The sequence below is a fragment of the Microcaecilia unicolor genome, chromosome 9 (genome assembly GCF_901765095.1).
Source record: "Microcaecilia unicolor chromosome 9, aMicUni1.1, whole genome shotgun sequence".
NCBI classification, from domain to species: domain Eukaryota; kingdom Metazoa; phylum Chordata; class Amphibia; order Gymnophiona; family Siphonopidae; genus Microcaecilia; species Microcaecilia unicolor.
The window spans coordinates 18,420,472-18,446,186 of record NC_044039.1 but is presented as its reverse complement, the minus strand read 5'-3'; the positions used below and the strand labels follow the sequence as shown (position 1 = coordinate 18,446,186).

Sequence of the window (25,715 nt, the reverse complement as noted above, 5' to 3'; positions counted from 1 at the left end):
AGTTTAGTAACTCTGGTACGTCAGTTTTGAGAATTTATATCTGCAATCTATATTTTGCACTGAACTGGTGAAAATGTGAGGGAGACACTTTGTGATTAACATAAATATATGCCCACACAGGTATCTTGACAGATAATGTCTATATGTCCACATAGATATCTTGATAGTTGTCCATACATATAGGTATCTAGACAGATGTCTACTAACATATAATATTACCCTACAGGTGCGAACTTCATATTCTACTTCTCCTTGAGGGATTTACCCCCTTGTTTACAAGGCCACACTAGTGGCTGTTGGTGAGATAATGCCGACACAGCCCATTCACTTTGAATGAGGCATTGCCACGTGGCAGCCACAAGCGCAGGTTTGTAAACAAAGAGGGAGTGTTAATTTCCAAAATGACTAGAATGCCATAACCCTTGAATGCTGCAGCCAAAACTAAAGAACTTTTTGGCAACATACAAGTTGTTGCATTACAAAGCAAGCTCTTGCTGCTACAACCAAAATATTGGCAAATATTGCACTATCTTCATGGATTACAAATACCAAGAAGGTGCTAGATGGAATGTAGGAAAAATACTGCGACCACCAGTTATTTGTTCACTTTTTCTTCTGTTCTTTCTTCAATTTTAACATGTTTTAGTCCTTCATATGTCTGACTCTTCATTTTTGAAAAATGGCTAAATAAAGATTTTGAATCAAAGTCATGTTCATATTTAGTCAGGTTCACGTTGATAATAACTGGTTGTGAAATCAAATATGGATCTGGAATTGGCCAGCTCAACCCAAGGTGATGACGATGAAGCTAAGAGAAACAAAACAAAATGTCAGAATGAAACAAACTTACAACGTACATCACATATCATCACCTCTCTGCACTGTGAAATTATAAAAGATTAAAAATATGAAAGGTCCCCGTTACATCACTGCTACTACAAAAAAAAAAAAAAAAAGCGAGACCATAAATATTCCACCCAAGAGTACTCCCATATCACTGGAGTACAAAATACAAGCCAGGAAAAGGTGAAATTTATTCTTGCTTGTTAATTTCCTTTACTTGAGTCCTGCTAGACCAGTCCAAACCCATGGCTTATATCCCCAGACCATCAGATGGAGGTAGAACACAGGTTTGTCAACCCAGTCCTCAGAACAAACCTAGCCAATTAGGTTTTCAGGATACCCACACTGAATATGCATGAGGTAAGTCTGCATACAATGGAGGTAGTGCAGGCAAATTAGATATCCTGAAAATCTGACGGTCTGGGTGTGTCCCAAGGACTGGGTTGAGAAACCCTAAGGTAGAGAGACAGTTTCCATTTGTGTCAGAAACGGGCCTTTTTTACTAGTCAAACATATAAACAGCAAGTGACCGACTCACCTGCAAATGCGCAGTAGAGTCGGAACGCTGAGAGTGTAGAAGTCCAAGCCCCGCCTTCACCAGCAGTACAGCCCAATAGGGAGGAGGGCTTGGACATGGGCGTGGAAATCGGAGGAGGAGGGAGCAGGGAGCGGAACTGAGGGAAACAGACGCTGGGGGGAGGGCAGGGGAGACAGCAGGGTTGGTGGGGGGGGGGGGGGGGGGGGGGGCCACGCCATAGGAAAACAAAAAACTAGCCCGTTGTTATGGGCTTAACGGCTAGTAATTATATAAAAGGGACCCTACAAAAGAAATGACCCCAATTATGTTATATAGTGATCTGACTCGGAGGTTTGAAGAAGCAGATATTTTGAATGCATTGACCACAGTTTAAGGTTGAGTAAAATCGAACATTAAAAGATCATATCACTATATTCACATTTTAAAATTTTATTTTGATTAACCACATTTTGCAGCACAGCGAAAGACACTGGAAGCCAAATGGGTTTAAACTACAACACATCAGGGATTAAAATTGAAGTGATACGTGATTATTTCCAATAATTACTGTCAAATTCTTTTGCTCCCACCATTCAGCTGTAAGCTCTCTCTCCCCACCCCCGCTCCCTTTCATATGACCATCACTGCCGTACCCCTATTGAATTACCTTGATTAAAAATCCATTGTTGCAATGCCATACAATTCCTTCAACTTTCCCTCGCTGACTGCTTTCAAACCACAAAACTAGGTCATTATACTTCAGGTGAGGTGGCTTCTTTATTTGGAATGATCCATGTGCTACAAGAAGATGAACAGGATGCTTCTTGCTTCCTAGTCCTAAAAATGTTTAAGAAACCCTCTATTATTTTACTGAAAATGCTCATCTTTTTCCCTCAAAATAAGATTTCTAGGCTGTTAGCCCTCCCTACGATTTAATTCTGTTCTTAATATACACTGTCACACCTTGTTTATCCCCCAAATATATATAAAAACTGATACAGAAAAAACACAAACAAATTGCCTGCAACAGTTACTTTCCAGTCAACATCTATCTGGTCTAATATTTTTGTACATTACATGAGTAGGGTGACTGGACTGCAGCCTGCCCTTTAGTCCTCCAGTGTGAACCTCAGCCAGACTTGTTCTGGGTTCCACAGGTGACTGTGTCAGGCACATACCACTTTTGGCTATTTGCCTAACCTACCCCATACCCAGCAACACCCCCTCACCTTGGAACACATGCAGTCGCCATCATCCTCCCACAATCCATCCCAACATATGTTCAAATCAGCAGCGAGTCTGCAATTCTTGCTACATTGTAAGGAGACAAGGAGGTGTATTTTCAAAGCACTTAGACTTACAAAATTACACAATAACATATAGAACTTTGTAAGTCTAAGTGCTTTGAAAATGAGGCCAATTATGTTTATGTAATAACATTGTAAAGTTGAGTTTACCTCTTGCCTGCCAAATTCCATATTTATGTATTTTGGAGAAAATTAAAAACATTAATGAATTTTAAACATATCAGAAAAAAAAAAAATCAAAGATCAGTTCTCTTTCATTAGTGCTAAAAAATACAATAGAAACGACATACACTATTCGCTGACTTTCAATCTAAAGAAGAAGTAATGCCTCACGGTACAAACTGCGCACTGAATATACAAAGGCAACAGTAGCTTCTAATGAAAATGTCAATTTTAAGAATTTCATAAGATTTTAGTTAATTATTAAGGATGATTTTCAAAGCAATCTGTGTTAAAATGGATTCACATGCCTATATTGCTTTGTCTAAAAACTGCCCTTATCTAGCTGTATATAAGTGCATGGAAGCACCTCTAAGTAACTCCTCCCAGGCCAAGCGGGGGAAGAGGCCAAGGAACAGCACTCACTACACGAGCACAGGGGGGAGGGACCCGGAGTCTGGAATGTGCACCCCCAAAGCGCAGGGGCTCAAAGCCCAAGACCAAGTTCTGGCGGTTTTTGCCTTCTTTATTTTTTTAAAGTTTGCTAAGACAAACCTCTGTTCCAGGACACCCCCGAAGAGCAAAGTGTTTTTTTTGTTTGCTTGTTTTACGGGACCGAAATGGCACACTCAACCAAAAAGGCACAGGGCTGCAAACTCACCTACTTCTGCTGGGACATTGAGAAATACTGAGCAGGTCAGGGCTGCACAGTCCCTTATACAATAGTTCTCAATCTCCCCCTGCTGGTAGAAGTGCATATAACCCACTCGCCAGGAATGGTCTGGAGCAGACGATAAGGAAATGTTTGTTTTACTAGCTTATGAGTGGTCCCTAGGGTTGTGTTTAGACTAAAAGGATGAAAATAGTACACAAAAGTGCCCTTTCAAAAAGTAAGCATTGTATCCCCCCCCCCCCCCCCCCCATCCCATTAACCAGCACAAAATAGCAAGTGCACAGTACATAGGCACATGCGTACTTTGAAAGGTAGCAGAAGCTATGGGCACTACAAACACTTACTAACGAATGAGGCTATTAGAAAATTACTCCCTTCAAATTTAGTGGTATTAGTTGTCAGCTATCGTTGTCTAGGGTTGGTCCCGGGGTCCACTTCACAGAGGCAGTGGGTTCCCAAAGAATACGCAATCCACACAGATTTGGAAATATAAAGTATATTATATTTGCATATATGTATTGGCTCACAGCACTTAGTACAGGAAAAAGGGTACAAGCTGTCTTGGGGTGTGTGTTTAGAGGGAGGGAGAAAGAAAGGATAGGGTGTTTGTTCATAGGAAGAAAGAAACCTTGGACTAGGGCTGTCTGAGAAGGGGGAGAGCAGAGCCAGGTGCTCTGGTGGCTAAAGATGGAGGTGTGCAGAGAAAGAAGAAGAAACAAAGACAGCCCAGCAGAGTCCCGTGCCCTCTGCTGCAGGGAGAAAGAAAGAGGGAGACCTAGTGCCCTGGACACAGAGAAGTGCCCAGGACAGAGAGGGGGGGGGGCAGAAGACCCCAAGCTGAGTTCTGTGCTCTGCTGCACAGAGAAAGACAGAGAGAGAGAGAGAGAGAGAGAGAGAGAGAGAGAGAGAGCCGTCCCAGTTATTTCCTTTACAGAACTCCAGATACTTTCTGAAGTCAGGAAAGGTGACAACTTTCACAGGTTGTCCTGTTTGAAGTTACTAGTCATGGAGCCTCACTGTCTGGCTTTGGTTGCTCTGAAGCCCTGCTCCCAGATGGAACAAAAGGTATGTTAATCAGGAGTAATTGAGAACCCAAAGGGTTATCAGGTCTCTCTGAGCACCATTTGGCCCATTTCATCCTCAATGGTTCCTGCAGGAGAGGGGGGGGAGAGTTTATCAGAGGTCAGAAGGTGGTTTAATATTGTCAAACTGATTTCATATTAATATAAGTATGTCCAGCAATAATTTTGACCTCCTGCAATCCTGACATTAGTCATTTACCCAGGGATTCTATATATTGCGCTGAGATTTCTGTGTGAAAATCAAAACATATTCTGTAATGCGTATAATTAGTTAACAAGCTAATAAGCGCTAATAATTGGATGGTAACAAGCAATTAGCACTAATTGGCATTAATTAGAATTTACACACACTACTGTAAGCATATTCAGTAACGTGGTGTGCATTTAATTCTAAGTCACATAGTTCAAAAGTGGGCATGGTTATGGGAGGGTCATGGGTGTTTCTAAAATCTATACATGTTATAGACTACACCTGCTCCACGCCTAATTTAGGTGTTGGGATTTACATCAGGTTTTAGTTGGTGTAAATGGCTACGACTAAATTCAGTCGCATGGCGTACTCTATATACCACTCGGAAATTTAAGCCTACTCTATAAAATCTAGGCGTACTTTAGAGAATATGCCTAGGTGTATTTGGTTTTTTCCTCACAGAATTTTCAAGCACCATATATAGAATTTAGCACTTAAGGGTTAATATTTAGAAAAACTGCACACAACCCCCCCCCCCCCCCCACTTCCAGTACACAGATGAAAAGTGAGCTGATTTTTTGTTTTTATCCACAAAATGTAGGTGGGTTGGAGAAGGAAAGGAAGAGAAGAATCACATTATTATTGTCTACTTTGCATTTGCTTTCAAGCAAGCACAAAGTATGAAGGTACAATCGTACTGCAGTGTGCACACCACCCACAAATGCAAAGGAAAACTTCATGAAACTATCAAAATTGCCCTACTCAAAAGGATAAGCTAGAGTGCTAACTAGCCAGAGGTAATGGCCCCTTTAAACTTAGACATGACTAATGAAAACCTGTAAAATGGCTCCCTCTAAAAAAAAACGATACAAGTGAGCTGTAAAACAATGGTGACGAATATGGGAAAAAGCATGTCAGATGTCTAAGGTGTGTGCCCAGACCACTAACAACCCAACTAGCCCAACGCACCCGTTAATCACATATGTGATGCAGGGACGTAGCTATCATGGGGCCATGGGGGCCCCGTAGATTTGGCCCTGAAGCCCCCTGCCGCAACCCTCTCGACCCCCCCTTCCCGTCGCCAACCCTCCCCCGCCGCCGCCGCCGTCATGTACCTTTGCTGGCGGGGCACCCTGCCAGCCGAAGTCCTCTTCTCGGCCGCGCGGCGTTGCTTGCTGAATGATCTGATCAAGTTTATGTGCGTAGACTCAAACTTGATCAGATTATTCGGCAATGCTGCGCGGCCGAGAAGAGGACTTCGGCTGGCGTGGGTTGGGTTCCCCCACCAGCAAAGGTACGCGGCTGGAGAGGGATGGCGGCGGGAAGGGGGGGGGCTAAAATGTGCCTCCTCACTTCGGGCTCTGGACCCCTCTCCTGTCGAAGTCTGGCTACGCCCCTGATGTGATGAGGCAGTATGCAAATTACAGAAACTTGACTGCAACCTGCATGGGAGCACACTCACGTGCCCAGGAGTGGCACATCAGCAGCAAAGGGAACAAAGATATCTGTGGAGAAAGAACGCTGAAAGGAGATTGATAAGAGCCACATGAAAGTGTGCAGTTAGTGATGACACAAACAGATCCCAGATCTAGGGGTAGATGCATCAAGCAAACGTAAAAAAATCAGAAACGTAAAAACCTTTACCGAATCTCAAATAACGAAGCATGCTCCAAAAACACAGCCCCAAAAAGTTTGGTGCGGTATTGGAAAGAACGATGCACTAATCCCCGTCGGTAATCGGCTCGTAAAGCATGCGCAAAGCAGCTGCTGGCTGCTCTGCGCATGCCAGAAACGTAAGAACAAAAAGAAAACACAAACACGTGGCTCCCCACTTTCCCCTGCATGTCTCCACAAACATTAAAGGATCGGGAGGGGGCAAAGACGCTCATCAGCAGTGTCCTGTATGGATGGCCTTGCCTTGCCCCCCCCCCCCCCCCCCCCGAGGTCCCCGCTGTTCCCCGCTGCTCCGTTTGTGAAATAAAAGCTTTTAAAAATGAAACCTTTGCAGTTGCTGGGCTCCCCCTCCCTTCCTGTGTCTCTCTTCTTTAGTCGACAATGCTCCGCCTCCTGCCCTCCTCCACCTCCGTGCCCGCCCCCCCGAATTCGTCCCCGCTGCTCCCCCTCCCCCACCGGACCCCCCCTCCACCACAATGGCCGGTGCAGCGCCTCTCACCTATGTTTGAAGGCGCTGCACAGGATGGATCAGCTATTCTTTAGCTCTTCTGTCTCCTCCGATGTCTCCTTTTTCTTCCTCTGTCCGCCCTCCTCTGACGTCAGTTATCTACGTAGATAACTGACGTCAGAGGACGGCGGACACAGGAAGAAAAAGGAGACATCGGAGGAGACAGAAGAGCTAAAGAATAGCTGATCCATCCTGTGCAGCGCCTTCAAACATAGGTGAGAGGTGCTGCACCGGCCATTGTGGTGGAGGGGGGGTCCGGTGGGGGAGGGGGAGCAGCGGGGACGAATTCGGGGGGGCAGGGCACGGAGGTGGAGGAGGGCAGGAGGCGGAGCATTGCCGACTAAAGAAGAGAGACACAGGAAGGGAGGGGGAGCCCAGCAACTGCAAAGGTTTCATTTTTAAAAGCTTTTATTTCATTAACGGAGCAGCGGGGAGCAGCGGGGACTTCGGGTGGGGGGAAGGGGGGGGCAAGCAAGGCAAGGCCAGGCCGTCCATACAGGACGCTGCTGATGAGCGCCTTGCCCCCTCCCGATCCTTTTTTAATTTAGTTTCCTTTTTTATTTTAGGCACAGGGAAGCAGGGAGCCATTTTTCTTTTAAAACATGCCAGCAATTTGGTTTTTCATCGTGCAGGGGGCAGTGGGGAGATGACAGCTCAGGCTTTAACGACAGGTCTGAGCTGACGTTAAATTTCTGGTGGTAAGTGAATCGTTGCTATCGTCGGTATGGTTAGTGCATTCCGAATTGTCTACATTTCAATGGTAGTTTCTCATTTGCATCCCAGTTTCGTTAGCTGCTACTACCGTCGAAAAATAGGCTTTAGTGCATGGAAAGGATAGGAAATTCTTCATTAAGGGCTCATTTAACGATGAAAAACGTTTAGTGCATCTGGGCCTTAGTGAAAAACGTTCACTGACACATAGGACTATCTGTGAAGTAAGGGGTAACACTGGCTTTATTGAGCTATAATCTGTGGTTGGAAAACACATCAGACAGAAAGGAGGAGGAGTCCACATGGTTCAGAGGGAATCCTGGGAGGAAAACAAGAGAAGATATTTGATATCAGGAAAGAAAATAAAATGTATTCAGCTTACTGCCTCAGCTTAAAAGCGAGTGCTGCAGGGCTATATTGAGTCTTGGGCAGTATGCCAACCTTCAGATAAGTGTCTGTCTGCAGTTGATGCTCAATGTGGAATGAACATAAAACCCACCAACAGCACGGGTGTCTGCTTAGTTAAATCTGGTCTAAAGCAGGAATTAAAAACAACCACAATCATGAGAAAATTAAAGCAGAAATCTGCACACTCTTGGAAATCAATTTTCCAACCCAGAGATGGCTAGTTTAATAAATGAACTTAAACTAATCAGAGAGGATGTCTGGAATGCAGTTGCTGCTCCGAGGGCTTTGTAAAATTAAATCAATAGCACATAGCAGATTTGACTCCACAGCAGGCTTCTGTAAAAACAGAAAACACTACTAATGCTTAAAAGGAAAAAAGGATGACCTTCATGCTACAGAACATTAATACAAAAATCACTAGAGTACCTAAGCAACATAAAAATAAGGACACCAGAAGCACTGTTAAAGAGTCAATCATCTTGGGAAAGGATGGCAGAGAGCAGCAGCTGGAGTGGCTGTGTTGCGAACTGCCATACAGCTGGGTTTCATTCCCAGGTTGGCTGGGGCTGCAGATATTGCAGAGACAGCATTCACAGTCCCTGGGGGCAAGGATCCACAGTAATCCTGCAACAAAAACATCTAACACATATTTGCAGAGTTTCAGAAAGAGCTTTTGCATGGCTCCTGGCCAAGGGTTGTCACTCTCTGCTGCCTGCACAAAATATTAGCAGAGGTAGCAAACTAGTTTTGAATATGTTATCTTCTACCTAACCTAAAACCCTGATGGGCAGATGATCAGAAGCAAGAACAGGCACTAGAGGCTATAAGCGCCATATTAGCGCCTGCGTTTGCTACCGCTCCATGATCAGAGCCCCTGAGCACATGAAACAACGCGCTCGCGGGCTCCGAACACAACTAGCATGCTAAACCTATTCCTTCCCTGTGATCAGCGCACCCGCGGCAAACCCTACGCCAGCTCAGAGCTGGCGTTAGGTTTTGCAGACCATTGGGGAGGCATGGCGAGCCCTGTTCAGCATGCTAGAAGGCCCCTCCATTCCCCCCAATGCAGCCCCCCCACAGGAGCAGGAACCCCTCCCCCAGCGACACTGGGGGGAGGGGCAGGAACCCCTCCCCTCTCCGACACAAGTTCAGGGGGGGCTGGAGATCTGGAGGGTCTCCAGCCCCCCTAGATTCCCCCCCCCCCCCCCAAGTAAAGCCCTGGTGGCCCAGTAGGCTGTGAATCAAACCCTCTGACCTATTCATCTAGCAGCGGCCATGATGGCCCTCTTCTCCACCCCCCTGTATCTTTGTTGGACAAGGGCAATAGTCTCCCTCCCCTTCCAGTAGTGGCGCCTCAAAAATGGCAGCGCCCAGCCCTGCCCAGTGCATCCTGGGATGCGCTGGGCGGGGCTTCACAGCACCAGGTCAGGGGTTTGATTTGCGGCCCACTGGGCCACTACCACTTTACTTGGGGGGATGCTAGGAGGGGCTAGGGGGCTAGAAACCCACCAGATCTCCAGCCTCCCTGAACTTGTGTCGAGGGAGGATCGAGTGGACTGGAGATCCGCCTGACCTCCAGCCCCCGTGTCGCTTGCTCGGGGGTGGGGGTACTAGGCCACCAGGGCTGTGCTGTTTGGGCTCTGGTGGTCACACGGACATCCAGCCCGTGTTTGACAGGTCTGGGCTTTTGACAGAAACGGCACATGCTGTGGGTGGCAACTATCGCTGGGCTCCTGTACACTGCCTTGAGTGAATTCCTTCAAAAAGGTGGCAAATAAAGCCTAATAAATAAATAAAATATATATAGATTATGTTTCTGTGCTACTTTTGTGAGTTAAGTAAATGTTTTAACTTTTTTATTTTATGGTATTTGCTTATGGATGTTTTTTTGAACTCTGCCCAAAATTGTAAATGGTGCAAATTAGAAATTTTTAAATAAATAAAATATAAAAAATAAATAAAAAAACTTACATCCAACAAACAGAAATATCTGTACTTACCATAGGGATTTGCATTAATATTAGTGCCTATCAGTTCTAGTGTTTGTTCTAAAAGGTCAGATAAGGGTACTTCAGTGATTTCCAAAACTCCAGAATCTTCAGGGCAGGGTCTCAAGACAAGAGCTACTTCAACTTCATAATTAACAACAGATAAGTGCCAACAATAGTGTTTGCTTCCCTTCTCTACAGGCACCCAACCTATAAGAAAATAAAATGTGATAAAGGTTTTTGCTACCTAAAGCTACAAGACAAATTTAAATGAAAAGCCGATAAGTGACATTGTCTAATGCAGAAGACACAGCATTAATTCTTTCACTTAAATCAAGTGGCACCCAATACTGGACCAACATAAAGGTTATTCAGTACCTGTTGATGCACATCAAATACCACACAGGTAAAGAATAGGTTCAGGTCAAATACCTACTCTGCCTGAATGCTACCACTGGAAAGGTGTGAGCTAAATAAAAAAATAAACAACCACCAAGGCGCCTCATGCCTGCAGGCAGATTAAGCATCCCACTAATTTCTTGGGAGGTTGCCCTCCTCCCACATCTCAGTACCTGTATCTGTAAAGCAGGGGCGTATCTGGACTCGGGCGGTAGGGGGGGGCCAGAGCCAGAGGGAGGGGGCACATTTTAGCCCCCCCCCCCCCCCCCGGCGCCACCGATCCCCCCCCCCATTTCCGGACACCCCCCCCCCCCTCGCCACCAATGACACCCTCCCCCGCTGCTGTCACTTACCTTTGCTGGCGGGGGACCCCAACCCCCCGCCAGCCGAGGTCCTCTCTTCCATGCAGGCTGCGCCGCTGCAAGTTTCAACGCTTCCTGTTCTTCTGAGTCTGACGTCCTGCACGTACAACGCGCAGGACGTCAGACTGAATTCCAAATTCTGAGTCTGACGTTCTGCACGTTGTACGTGCAGGACGTCAGACTCAGAAGAACAGGAAGCGTTGAAACTTGCAGCCTGCACGGAAGAGAAGACTTCGGCTGGCGGGGGCTTGGGGTCCCCCGCCAGCAAAGATCGGCGACGGGTTGGTGGCGGGCGGGCGGGAGGGGGAGGTGGAGAGGGTCTGTGGTAGGGGGGTCCAGGGCGAAATCTGTGGGGGCCCAGGCCCCTGTGGCCCCACGCAGATACGCCCCTGCTGTAAAGCAACCAGATGATGACTATTTAAAAATTTAAGTGTCACAATATTTGTGTCTATCTCTGTGAAAGTAGCAAATTGACTCGTAGGTTCAATCCAAAGATGTTATTTTACCATAGTTGATCAATTATTACATATCGAGGAGGTAACTACTACTACTAATAATTTCTACAGTGCTTCTAGATTTACGCAGCGCTGCACACATTATATACAGGTACTTTCTCTGTTCCTAGAGGGCTCACAATCTAAGTTTTTGTACCTGGGGCAAATGGAAGGTTAAGTGACTTGCCCAGGGTCACAAAGAGCTGAAGTGGGAATCAAACCCAGGTTGCCAGATCAAAGCTCACTGCACTAACCATTAGGTCACTCCTCCAATTAAATGAAGATTTAAGGCCCTTAGCTGAGGAATTAGCAGAATTCTTTAAGTCAAAAACTGACAAGATATGTAAAACATTACCAGCTTTATCTTTTGAGAGGTTCTAGTTGTTCAAGTCTGATCGACGCTGGTATTCTAAGTGATAGAATATGGGCCTCTTTCAATCAGATAAATTTGGAGGAGACCAAAAATTGATGAGATACTCTTCGTATTTTAGATGCCTGTCTTACTTATTTCTAAGTCCCCCATCTTTGCTTTTTTAATTATTTAGGCCACATTGTTCTAACACCAAACCCAAAGATTCGATCTGGTCCATTATCACAAGTTAGTAATTATAGGACAGTAGAATCTATGCCACTGTTTGTAAAGATATTTTTTTTTATTACATTTGTACCCTGCGCTTTCCCACTCATGGCAGGCTCAATGCGGCTTACATGGGGCAATGGAGGGTTAAGTGACTTGCCCAGAGTCACAAGGAGCTGCCTTGTTCCCCAGGACCAAAGTTCTGCAGTTCCCCAGGACCAAAGTCCATCACCCTAACCACTAGGCCACTCCTCCACTGTTGCTACTATTTGAGATTCTACATGGAATGTTGCTATTCCACTAGCAACATTCCATGTAGAAGTTGGCCCTTGCAGATCACCAATTTGGCCGCGCAGGCTTCTGCTTCTGTGAGTCTGACGTCCTGCACGTACAGGACGTCAGACTCACAGAAACAGAAGCCTGCGCAGCCTTCTACATGGAATGTTGCTAGTGGAATAGCAACATTCCATGTAGAATCTCCAATAGTATCTATTTTATTTTTGTTGCATTTGTACCCTGCGCTTTCCCACTCATGGCAGGCTCAATGTGGCTAATGGAGGGTTAAGTGACTTGCCCAGAGTCACAAGGAGCTGCATGTGCCTGAAGTGGGAATCAAACTCAGTTCCTCAGTTCCCCAGGACCAAAGTCCACCACCCTAACCACTAAGCCACTCCTCCACTAATTCTAATATTAGAAGTAGTAGTTACAAAACAACTTGTAGATTATCTTGATCAACACAGCATTTTGTCTGTTTCTCAATCAGGCTTTAGAAAAAAAACTTCAGCACTGAAACAGTTCTAAGTGCTATAAAAGCAGAAGGTCAAATACTGGCTCAGCAGGTGCTGCTAATCCAATTCAATCTGTCAGCAGTATTTGATGTGATAGATCATAGTAACATAGTAACACAGTAAATGACGGCAGAAAAAGACCTGCACGGTCCATCCAGTCTGCCCAACAAGATAAACTCATATGTGCTAGTTTTTTTGTGTATACCTTACCTTGATTTGTACCTGTCTTTTTCAGGGCACAGACCGTATAAGTCCGCCCAGTACTATCCCCGCCTCCCAACCACCAGCCCCGCCTCCCACCACCGGCTCTGGCACAGACCGTATAAGTCTACCCAGCACTATCCCCGCCTCCCAACCACCAGCCCTGGCACAGACCGTATAAGTCTGCCCAGCACTAGCCCCGCCTCCCAACTGTCTCTGCCACCCATTCAAGGCTAAGCTCCTGAGGATCCCTTCCTTCTGAACAGGATTCCTTTATGTTTATCCCACGCATGTTTGAATTCCGTTACCGTTTTCCTCTCCACCACCTCCCGCGGGAGGGCATTCCAAGCATGAGTTGGTGTTATGGTTATTGGACAAGACTGCTGTAAAAGGTCCGATCCTGGACTGGTTTAGAGGATTTTTAACTGTAAGGTCCTATCAGGTAAAAATGAGGCATGGTCCCCCCCCCCCCCCCCCCCCCATGGGATTCGGTGTGTGCCATCCCTCAGGGATCTACCCTGTCACCTATTGTTTTTAATGTAGCTATGTCATCTCTAGCAAAAACCTTAGTCACGCGGTGAAAAGTGTTATCTATGCAGATGATATCACCTTACTTATTCCTTTAGATACTGGCCTATTACATGTTGATATCAAGGCTACACTTGGTGTTAAGTTAGTGGAAGGTTGGGTAACCACTCAAGCTACAATTAAATCTAGAGAAAACAAAACTTGTTATTGCTTCTAATCTAAGACAGAATATTTCTTGTCATACGATTATCATAAATAACGTTGTCTTTCCAACTGAATCAGAGCTAAATATTTTGGGTGTAGCTCTGGATACTGGCATATCTTTTCAGAAACATGTGGCACAACTAACCGAAAAAGTATTTTTTTAGTCTGAGAAGGTGGAGAAGAATTAGATACTGTTTTGAACCTTTACAGTTTAGGCTGGTTGTTCAGGCCTTGATTTTAAGTCAGCTAGACTATTGTTACGTACTTTTTATTGGTTGTACACAGTCTGTTTTAAAGAGGTTGCAAACTTTGAAAAATGTGGCAATTCAACTAATCTATTATGCCAACAAATTTGATAGGGTGACTCCCCTTTTGGTGAGTGCCCACTGGCTTCCAATTAAAGCTAGGATATATTTCAAAGTTTGCACAATCATTTTAAAACGTTGATATGGTCTCTCTCTTGAATACTAGAGTATGTTATTATTTACTCTCCCTTGTCAGGGAAATGCCGTGCAATTACGGAGTGCTTTAGCTCTACATCTACCGTCTTCCAAATTTGTCAGATTCAAGACAATGTTTCAGTGCTCGCTTGTTTTTTTGGGAACAAAACTATGAAATGAGCTTCCGGGTATGCTTAGATCTTTTAATAGTCTTCCGCGATTTAGAAAGATTCTTAAAACTTGGCCATTTGAGAAATTTTTGAAATACGATATTTTCACGTAATTTTTTTTGTTTCTATTTTTCTATGCTTCCTCCTATTATTATTTCCCAGGTGTGCATGGTTTTCTTTGATGTGAACCGCACAGAACTGGAAAGGTTGTTACAGTAGAAAAGTACTGTTTAGTTAAGTTTAGCAAATCCAAAATGTTGAGAATAGATCTTTTATGTCATGGGTCCACAAGCAGTCTGAAAACTTAACTGAAGGCTACTGAAAACAGATCTTTTCAAGAAGGCATACCATAAACATCCATCTTAAACACTAAATAATAACATTATACACGATCTATACAAAACTGAACTCCTATCACATGACTGATTAACCTCTTTGCTATGAATAATCAAGCACTATCACTTTAAACCTTATATCAAATAGAATCTCTCTATAGTCGATGACCTAATGTATGTTACAATCTAATTTATTACTCAGGAACCTTCATGCCAACACCATAATGTATTCGTCTTTACCATGTATGTATGCACATGGTATATCCTATATAATAAAACTCACCCTCAACGTTCTGAGGACACTGACGTCACTGTCAGTTCCTCCGGGCACTTCCTTCCGGTTCGAAGGGTTCGTGGTGGTGAAGCCACCGAAATCAGTGTGTTGGGGCCCCGCCCTCGCGTCAAACGTGATGACGTCGAGGGCGGAGCTGTAGCGTCAGTGGCTTCCCAACCAACGACTCAGCACATTGAAGGTGGCGTTGGCGTGCGTTGACGAGGTCTGCAACAATGGCGGTCAGTACCTTCACAACGCCGAAGGGGTGAGCGGGGGAGGGGGGTTCGGGAGGAAAACCTTGCTAGCATCCGTTTCATTTGCGCCAGAAACGGGCATGTTTTACTAGTATATATATATATAACATGATCTGTCCCATATATGTTATGCTCCATGTATGTTACCATGTATGTATGCACATTATCGCAATACCGTTTGTAATTCTGTTACCTGGAAATGGCAACCGCCATTTCGGCAAATGTAAGCCACATTGAGCCTGCAAATTGGTGGGAAAATGTGGGATACAAATGCTACAAATAAATAAATAACATTTTTGAACTTCTGTAACTTACTTTTGCCACATAAAAGAATTGAGTTTGGACTGTTGTGTTACAAATTGTTTTATTAAAATCTCATTTTTGTTTCTGGTGACTTCAGTCACCTGTTCCCAGAGACGGCCACATTTTAAAAGCATCATACCTGGAATATGTCCATTTTCATCAGGAAGAGGATTTCCGTTTGCCTGGTTTATTTTCTTTGCAGGAATCCAGCAGTCTGGAACTTGTTTAAAATCTTCTTCAATATTCCAGATAAATTCTAAAGCAAGGATATTTTCAAAACAGAACTATTAATATGGCTGCTTCCTCTGAAAATTCAGGGCCAGCCAGCACAGCATATAATTCAATATATTCACATCTATATATTCAATGCAAGGATTTCACAACTAAATCCCAGTGTGGTCTGCTGAGTCTGTCCTCTTTATTCCTCCACTACTGACAAAATCACAGCAATACTGAAGACATTTACATAAAAAATACAATTCACTTAGGGTCCTGTTTACTAAGCCCATGCTAATGCCCATAATATTCCTATGGGCATCTACACAGCGTGCACTCATTTTTAGTATGCGCTAAAAACGCTAGCACACCTTAGTAAACAGGGCCCTTAATGATTAAGCATAAAGAGCAAAAGTAGACTGAAGTCTTATTGTGAAGGAGGAAAAAAGCCTCAAAGAGCTACAGACAAATGTCTTAAAAGAGCTAAAAATCCTTTATCATTGGCTATTGTTTTTAATTACAGTAAGGCTGCTTGTATCACCTCCCAAATTAGTACTACTACTACTACTATTTAGCATTTCTATAGCGCTACAAGGCATACGCAGCGCTGCACAAACATAGAAGAAAGACAGTACTCATCAACCATCACAATTCAGAGACAGATAAAAGACTGTGAGGGCTAGCAAATGAGAAAGGCAATTCTTTATTATTCTGCTTATCAATTACAAATACATTTCTCAGGAGAGAATCGTACAGTAACATAACTGGATGTTATTCTGTTCTCATCTCCCAAAATATTCTTTTTATAGGATAGCTTATATACCTGTTTCAGACAATAGCTCCTTCTTCTGTAAGACTGTCTCTCTCAGGGCTTATCTGATTTCCAAGGTCTGGCAACATCTTACTGTTTACACTAGTCTCCTTTCCCAGGCCTGTTTGTAGGGGCCCCATAAATTCCAGGGACCATAAATCCCAGATATCATGTAAGCTCTGTCAATTTGATAATTTCCAGAGCTGTACAGACTTTATCAATCTCTAACCTTTTTAACTCTACTCCATAATGCATAACGTGCTCATAATTTCTTCACTCCTCACAAGAAATCAGCAACAAAGTAATGACATTTTTTGCAGTTTTTTTTCAGTATTATTAACATTATAAACTTATCTTCAACAAAAGATCCATCCCTTCTCCGGTGCACATATTGTAACTCCATGGCCACACTTAGGCTGCTTCAGGGCACACAAATTACACTAGAAGAGATAAAACATTCAAACGAACTGTTACAGACAAATCTTGATGCAGAGATCTCTTTATGCTTACTTAATGCCGTGCACGGCTCTGAATCTTGTGCACGGCTGATGTGGTAAAGGCTAAGACACAGTCACTAGAAAATGGCTTCCTCTTAACGGATGGCATAGGATGCCAAACACACCTCTGGACCAATCAGAACATGAAAGCAAAAAATTGAAACAGAAGAAAAGTTTGGGTTTTTTTTTAAACTGACACCATTTAGTTCTGGCATTCAGCCCATTCGGTTCCATACTTCTTAGATGTGAAATATCTCCGGCTATCCCCACCTCCCTTGAAAGGTGCAATCCACTGCAGAACCACACATTGTACAGAATCAAAACTGTGGCGATTTTGAACACAATGAACTGCTTAAGGGAGCTGATTGCTTCTGTATATTGATGTTATTTTTTGCACCCTTAACAGTTTGTTGTGTTCAAAATCGCCACAGTTTTGATTCTGTGCAGTGGATCGCACCTTTCAAGAGAGATGGGGATCGCTGGAGATTTTTATTGCAGCAAGAACAGCGCAGGATTTCCTGTCTAAGAAGTATGGAACCGCATGGACTGAATGCCAGAATTAAATGGTGTCATTTTTTCTACAAACAATTTTTCCTCTGTTTCAATTTTTTGCTTTCATGTTCTGATTGGTCCAGAGGTGTGTTTGGCATCCGATGCCATCCGTTAAGAGGAAGCCATTTTCTAGTGACTGTTTTATCTCTTCTAGTGTAATTTGTGTGCCCTGAAGCAGCCTAAGTGTGGCCATGGAGTTACAATATGTGCACCGGAGAAGGGATGGATCTTTTGTTGAAGATAAGTTTATAACATTATAACACTGAAAAAACTGCAAATAAATTTTTTTTTTAAAAAGTCACTACTTTGTTGCTGATTTTTTTCATAGCCAATGATGAAGAGTTTCTATCTCCTTAATATATTTGTTTGTCTGGAGCTCTTTGAGGCTTTTTCCTCCTTCACAATAAGACTTGTCTACTTTTGCTCTTTATGCATAATAATTAAGAGAATTGTATTTATACGAATCTCCTCATTCCTCCAGCCATTTGCAGGACAAATAGAAGTATCTGTGCTGTGAAACACCATGGATACTCTTTCACAAGCGAAGGCGATTTTGAACCAAGGCTTTTACCTATAGCTACCCTGGTAAAACTGTTTGCAAACTGCCCTTGTTAACTGCTAACAAATAACACCAACCTTTTGAGTCTTCTTTTGCATACAGGAACTTTTTAAACCTTTTCTCGGCTAGTTTAGTGGGTTTTCTATCCAGTCGTGCCCAGAGGTATGGCTTTCCTAGAATTTGATTTTTAATAAAGAATAATGGTTAGAATTAAGAAAAAGGGGACCGTTCACTAAGCTGTGTGTGATAACCATTAGTGGAAACAGCTACAACGGGATAAACCCAGCCAACTCAGTAAAAACCCCACACTTGCTGCTTAACTTAGAGAGGGAAGGTTCATGGGTGTCACATGGGTACCAGTGCCAGTTAGTGCACAGGTTGGTGCCACAAGCTAATTATGACTGCTATAACCTATGTCCATCCCACACCCATCTGATCCAAGTTTATTTAAAATTTGATACACTGCCCATTCAGTGGCTTTTCTAATCGGTTTAGAAAATCTAGAAATAAACAAGGATTGACAAGAACCCCATTTATAATTAAGACAGAGAGCAAACTAAGGGGCCCTTTTACTGAGCTGCGTAGTAAATTTTGAACTATCGCCTGGCTACCGCGTGGCCTGGTCAGTAATTTCATTTTTTACGCACATCCACTAAGTGTGCTGGAAATTTTTTTGGCACACGCTGGTAATCGGCCTGACCATTACTGCCCAGTTAATGTGCGAGACCTTACCGCTAGGTCAATGGGTGGAGGTAAGGTCTCAGGCCCAAAATGGACGCACGTCAATTTTTATTTCGCTGCACGTCCATTTTCGGCCAAAAAAACCCCAAAAAGGCATATTTTCCAGCTGAACAGAAAAATGGACCTGCGCGTGTCCAATACACGTCTACACCAGCACAGGCCATTTTTCGGCGCACCTTAGTAAAAGGACCCCTAACAGAACAAAACTCTCCAGCAAGCGTCTATCCACACATATAACTCTCCCAAAGCTGAGCCTCCCAAGCCAAGCCACCCCCCCCCCCCCTCCCATGACTAACCCTGGGTTCCTGGTAGTATTATGGTCTGGGACGGGAGCGGCTCCCCCTTTGCTACTGTCCCCGCACAACCCTGAGTTCAAAATGGAGGACCTGATCCCTGGCGATAGTCTCACAGTACTGCCTCTAGGGGTCAATCTGCTGTATAAGGTGCAATTGCTCATCCCCATTATCTGCCAATGCACGTAATGCAGGGCTCGTGTAGTGTTTACTCTGTGTGTTAAATGTAAGGCAGATGCTGGGCACCCCCCGCATTTACTAAACAGGCTTTGCAATATAGATACATAAGTACATAAGTAATGCCATACTGGGAAAAGACCAAAGGCCCATCAAAGCCCAGCATCCTGTCCCCGACAGCGGCCAATCCAGGTCAAGGGCACCTGGCAGCTTCCCAAACGTACAAACATTCTATACATGTTATTCCCGAAATTGTGGATTTTTCCCAAGTCCATTTAGTAGCGGTCTATGGACTTGTCCTTTAGGAAACCGTCCAAACCCTTTTTAAACTCTGCCAAGCTAACACCTTTCTGTAGTTACAATCAAAGGGGATTTACATATTATATACAGCTACATATTTTGCACCTGGGGGATTATACAACTTGCCCAGTAAGTGCTAAAAAAATGTACCACACTTTAGAAAAAGGGGCCCTAAGTGCTGGCCAGTGGCTCAGTAACTGGACCCTGGTTGATGTGCAATGGTGACACTGTGGCTGGACTTAAGACCGATGCTGCTTGGCCTCTAAATGAGAACACTGCAATGACTATATTAACTTAAGTTGGGGGGGGGGGGGGGGAATAATATCTAAAGCAGGGGAAAATGCCCAGTTAGTTGCTGATCTAGTTTCAACCAGGAGGAAACACTCTTGCACTCAAAGATGTGCATCATGCACTGGGGTAGAAATGGGATGTTTGTTTCATCATTTACCTTTAAAAGTAGTAACATAACAACACGTCCCATCCACTTTTTCAGTTGGAATTGCACTGTGCACACCAGCAGCCAGTGCTTTGGGATTTATAGTTTCAGATGCAAGAACTCTAAATGGCTAAAAACAAGAAAAGTATTTTAGTCACCACTCTAATGCTAAGAATACAAGAACTACCACACTGAGCCTAACCAAGGCCCCCGATGCACAAAACCTAACACCAGTGCTAGGAGTGACTAGTGCCAGAACTGCATGCATATTAATGTGCGCAGGATGCATAAAAAGCTCCAGCGCAATTGCTAACATACAGCAAAGATCAGTGCAAACGCACTGAAATGGATTCAAATGAGGTGATTAGGTATTCACTCCGAATGCTCAGAAGACAGTGCAGAAACTAATGCTTGCCATAACGCCAAAAACACACCGCCAGGTCGGGGATGGCATTCAGGTTTTGAGGAGAAAATTTCTCCTGCAATTTTCACATTAAATTGCCAGTTTTTGGCTTCTTTTGAAAGGAGAAAGAAGCCTGTGCTGTCTGTAGTGCTGATAGTGAGACTAAAACACGGCTGCGAGTCCCAAGCAAAGTTGGGGGTGAAATTGGTGCCCATTTTCCTGTGCTTTGGTATGAGCCTCTAGGAGGGGATATAAACTACAAACTTTTTTAGGAGGGAGCTTATATTTCATGGCACAGGGGAAGGGTGCCAACGTGCACTTGTACTTTCTGTTTTGCCTGGTGCATGTGCACAGATTTGCGGTAAGCGCAGCTCTTGTGCAAATGCGTCAGTCGCATTCCTCCTCCTTGCTTTTGCTTTACTAGCGCACACAAAATTTTCATCCCATTTGTTTTGGGCATTGGGGAGCTAGTTTTCAGCACTGTTCTTGGGTCATGCAGCAGATAACACATAATAAGGGTGTTCGTGCATGCTCTTAATAAATAACTTCCCATTCAGGGCTAGCAGTGTCACTAAGTATGCCCCAAGGGGGGCAGCTGTGGCATGTCCTGTCCCCCGTCCCGTCCCCCCCCCCCCCCTCTCGCGCGCGCAACAAGGAATGCATCTAAGGGAAGATCAGACCAAGCAACATGTGAGCACAGCTTCTACTGGAAAGCCATTTGTAGTTACCTAGGAAAAAGGTAGGGTGATGATGGCAGCAGCACAGAGAGGGAAGAAGGGGAGAGATTATGGACTAGGTGCAGGGAAGGAAAGGGAGGATGTTGGCCACTTGGGGTGGGTGAGAGAGTTAAGGCCTTGCGCCACCCCTGGGAGGGTGATCAATAGCCATAGGGTCAGTAGAAAAAGGAAGGCAGGGTTGTTAGCTACTGGGGAGGTGTTAGAGAGAAGAAAGAGATATGCTGGACTACTGGAGTGGGGAAAAGTATTGCTGCTGACCTGCCTTGCAGCAGCAACTCTGCAGGAGGACAAAAGGAGAGATTCAATGCAGTTGGTTCACAGGCTTACCTGACCAACAAAAAGAATATTTATTTAATTTACTTGGAGAAGGAAATGTGCACGTTTTATTATGACTATATCCTAGTTTTAGATAACTATATCCTATATAATAATTCTCACCTCCAACATTCTGACTTGTCTGGGACCGTGGCTCATTCCGAGTTGGTCTGCTAGGCTCCGTAGATCAGGCTGACATCACCGTAGCATTATGATGTCAACTTCAGAACCCAGGGGGAAAAAAAAACCATGCCTCACAGCTGATCCATGTCCAGAGGAGGGTCACTGGACATGGGTGGCTGCAGGGGGGGACAGGGGAGAGAGGAGGGTCGCATGGACATGGGTGGCTGGAGGGGGGGGGCAGGGGAGAGAGGAGGGTCGCTGGACATGGATGGCTGCAGGGGGGGCAGGAGGTCGCTGGACATGGGTGGCTGCAGTGGGCGTAGGGGGAGAGGAGGGTCGCTGGACATGGGTGGCTGCGGGGGGGGCAGGGGACAGAGGAGGGTCGCTGGACATGGGTGGCAGGAGGGAGAGCAGGGGAGAGAGGAGGTTCGCTGGACATGGGTGGCTGCAGTGGGTGCAGGGGACAGAGGAGGGTCGCTGGACATGGGTGGCAGGAGGGAGAGCAGGGGAGAGAGGAGGTTCGCTGGACATGGGTGGCTGCAGTGGGCGCAGGGGACAGAGGGTCGCTGGACATGGGTGGCAGGAGGGAGAGCAGGGGAGAGAGGAGGGTCGCTGGACATGGGTGGCTGCAGGGGGGGACAGGGGAGAGAGGAGGGTCGCATGGACATGGGTGGCTGGGGGGGGGCAGGGGAGAGAGGAGGGTCGCTGGACATGGATGGCTGCAGGGGGGGCAGGAGGTCGCTGGACATGGGTGGCTGCAGTGGGCGTAGGGGGAGAGGAGGGTCGTTGGACATGGGTGGCTGCGGGGGGGGCAGGGGACAGAGGAGGGTCGCTGGACATGGGTGGCAGGAGGGAGAGCAGGGGAGAGAGGAGGTTCGCTGGACATGGGTGGCTGCAGTGGGCGCAGGGGACAGAGGAGGGTCGCTGGACATGGGTGGCAGGAGGGAGAGCAGGGGAGAGAGGAGGTTCGCTGGACATGGGTGGCTGCAGTGGGCGCAGGGGACAGAGGGTCGCTGGACATGGGTGGCAGGAGGGAGAGCAGGGGAGAGAGGAGGTTCGCTGGACATGGGTGGCTGCAGTGGGCGCAGGGGACAGAGGAGGGTCGCTGGACATGGGTGGCAGGAGGGAGAGCAGGGGAGAGAGGAGGTTCGCTGGACATGGGTGGCTGCAGTGGGCGCAGGGGACAGAGGGTCGCTGGACATGGGTGGCAGGAGGGAGAGGAGGTTCGCTGGACATGGGTGGCTGCAGGGGAGCAAAAGAAAACCTTGCTAGCGCCGTTTCATTTGTGTCAGAAACGGGCCTTTTTTATTAGTGTATATATATATATATATATATATATATAAAACTATGACAGCTTTCTGCCCTTAGAACCAACGTTATGATTTTCCACAATTCCCCCAGTTCAGCCAGACTCAGCCTTTATTGTAGAATGCACTAAATTGACACCAAGATGCTAGATTCAGAAACTCAGATACTATAGTATAGGCTTATTGACAATTATCATCATCCCATTCAGCAGTGGCAACGCTATTCCAATGAGAACCCCAGGCAGGCTCGCGCCCCTACAGTGCCCAGACGACAGTTGGGGGGAGGAAGAGAGAGAGAGCTTCATCCTATCAGAGCATGAGCCAGGAGAATGGAGACCGTCCTCCTCCTCCTCCTCCTGACTCCAGTACCTGCTGTTCCCGCTTCCACGAGGGCTCCTCCGTCACCTGCGTTACAAACAAACAGGCCACTTTCTGCTGCACCGAGCCCAGCCGCTCCATAACCGCTGCACCATCTAACCAGCTGCCTCAGCTCTGCGCCGCGCGCCCCGTCTTTCGGGCACCTCCCACCTCCCTTGCCTCCTACCAATCAAAACGCGGTGCGTGCAGACGCAAGGGGGGTCGGGTCAGTCTGCGCCAGTACAAAGCCTGCTGGGAAATGTAGTTTTGGGGGTTTTTTTTTGGCGATGTCCAGCTGCGCTGCTGTCATGTGGAAGCTTCTCTTCGGTTTGGCCACGGAGTCGTCTCCAGTGCAAAGCCTGCTGGGAAATGTAGTTTGTTCCTTGGGGGGTGCTACTGTCATGTGTTCTCTTCAGTTTGGCCACGGACTATCTGCTCTGCCGTAAAGCCGTATGGAAAAGCCGTGATCGTTCTTTATCTTTTAGAATTTTGGTCATAAAATGCGGTTAAACGTTTTTAGAGTGGCGACAGGACCGTTACACCGTAGAAAGTGGTGTCTGCAGAGGGGCCGGGGGGGGGGGGGGGTCTCGTGTGCCTGAGAGTTGTAAATAAGGTTGACGTTGCCGGAGAACGTGGTGAAGGCGGTTAGCTTGGCAGAGTTTAAAAAGGGGTTAGATGGTTTCCTAAAGGACAAGTCCATAAACCGCTACTAAATGGACTTGGGGGAAAATCCACAATTCCAGGAATAACATGTATAGAATGTTTGTACGTTTGGGAAGCTTGCCAGGTGCCCTTGGCCTGGATTGGCCGCTGTCGTGGACAGGATGCTGGGCTCGATGGACCCTTGGGCTTTTCCCAGTGTGGCATTACTTATGTACTTATTCCTGTTCAAGATGTATTCGGGAGAGATGTGCACGTGCACACTGGTTGCATGGACATGTATGTCGCCCATGTGTTCGCCAAATGGGCTTTGAAGATGTGACCCTTTTGCTTCTCCCCCCCTCCTCCTCCTCCTCCCCAAGGAGCAGAACGTCCTTATCCATTTGATTACCCTTTCACACCAGATCAACCGAACTAGTCCCGCTTTTCCTTCATTTGTTACCTTCTAGCTCTGATGTCCTTAGAGAATAACCTTCAGAATACAAATATCAAAAATCCTTCTATCTCTGGTACACAAAATCCAATGCAAATTGCCAATCTTCAAATTGTTGTATAACATAAATTCAAGCAAAGGTTACTAGTAAAATGAAAAGATTTTTTTATGATTACCCTCAGATTTTGCCACTCTTAGCTGCAAATGATAACACCGCTGCTTGGTGGATGATCAGCAGTTCATTCATCGGGTAATACTTTTATGAATATTTTTTATGTGCTGGTCAGGTGATGAAAACCTCCCTTCACCTGTGATTAACTGTGAATTATCTAATACACATGAAACTAGTAACCAGTGCTACTGATATAATAAACAAATCCACTCGCACTTATCGCATAACCATCAGAACCAGCCTGTGCTGTTGACTTGACGTGAGGCAGCAACCCTGCAGGGGGTCAAGAGCAGAGGTTCGTTGCAGTTGGGTCACAGGCTTACCTGACCGAGAAAAATAATATTTCTTTAATTTACTTTTGGACTCATTTATATTGTGAAACATCTCAGAACCTGAAGCCCCAGAGTTAGTAAATTTGTACTGCAAAGAAAAATGTTTATCTGTCTAATATATATATATATATATACATACACACACACACAGGGCTTTTTTGAGGCGGTACTGAGTACGGCACCTTTTCCATTGTCTGCTAAAATTGACTCATGGTCCCCAAGTTTTAATGAAAGAGCTCAGGCTCTACACGCAAATTCTGCCTTGTCATAGATTCTGTGACTGGTTGCAGGGGGCCTGGCTATTGTGGGGTAGGTCCCTCAGTGATCACTCCACCCCTTAAAAGTGGCCTGACATTTGAGTACCGGTACGGTTTTCACTAGAAAAAACTATATATATATATTTTTTATAATTATTATTTTTTACAGTTGCCAAGGCTTACTAATGAAGAGTATCACTCATTTCCATTTGAACGCTCACACGTTCTCAATGTTCTGTCCTTTCAACATCACTGCCAGTGCTCTGATCCTGATTATTACTTAGACAAGCCACGTGGCCCTACTTGTAGAAGGAAATCTAGGAACACCTTTATACTTATTGCTCCATCCTTTTTCTCTGCAGTTATGAGGTACACGTGCTCTGAATCCTGTGCACATACTTTTAGCCACTCAGGGAACATCAATTTTCAACCCAGATGATTCACCCATATTGTCTCCACTCTGTCCTTTCAGAGACTCCAAAGAAATGCAAATATCATGCTATTTTTTTTCATTTGCAATCAATAATACACTTACATCTTAGACTTTCCGTCTGAAACAGTGGTTCCCATCTTGTGGTTTGCATATCCTAAAGGTCTAGGTCATCGTAAGAAGTCCAAGACTTTAGGATTTGTTCCCATCTTATCTGC

General features: G+C 45.3%; 1 protein-coding gene across 1 annotated transcript; it reads right to left on the bottom strand.

Annotated features, from left to right (window-relative positions):
- On the bottom strand, positions 1–23,366 carry C9H12orf29 (chromosome 9 C12orf29 homolog). Its single transcript, XM_030214292.1, has 7 exons — positions 23,226–23,366; positions 19,984–20,101; positions 18,102–18,197; positions 15,529–15,645; positions 10,073–10,270; positions 2,028–2,197; positions 1–808 (listed from the first exon to the last, which is right to left on the bottom strand). Exons 1-7 carry the CDS (start codon positions 23,313–23,315, stop codon positions 596–598), a joined length of 1,002 nt encoding a protein of 333 aa, XP_030070152.1. The 5' UTR covers positions 23,316–23,366; the 3' UTR covers positions 1–595.
- Positions 23,367–25,715: the final 2,349 nt, after the last annotated feature.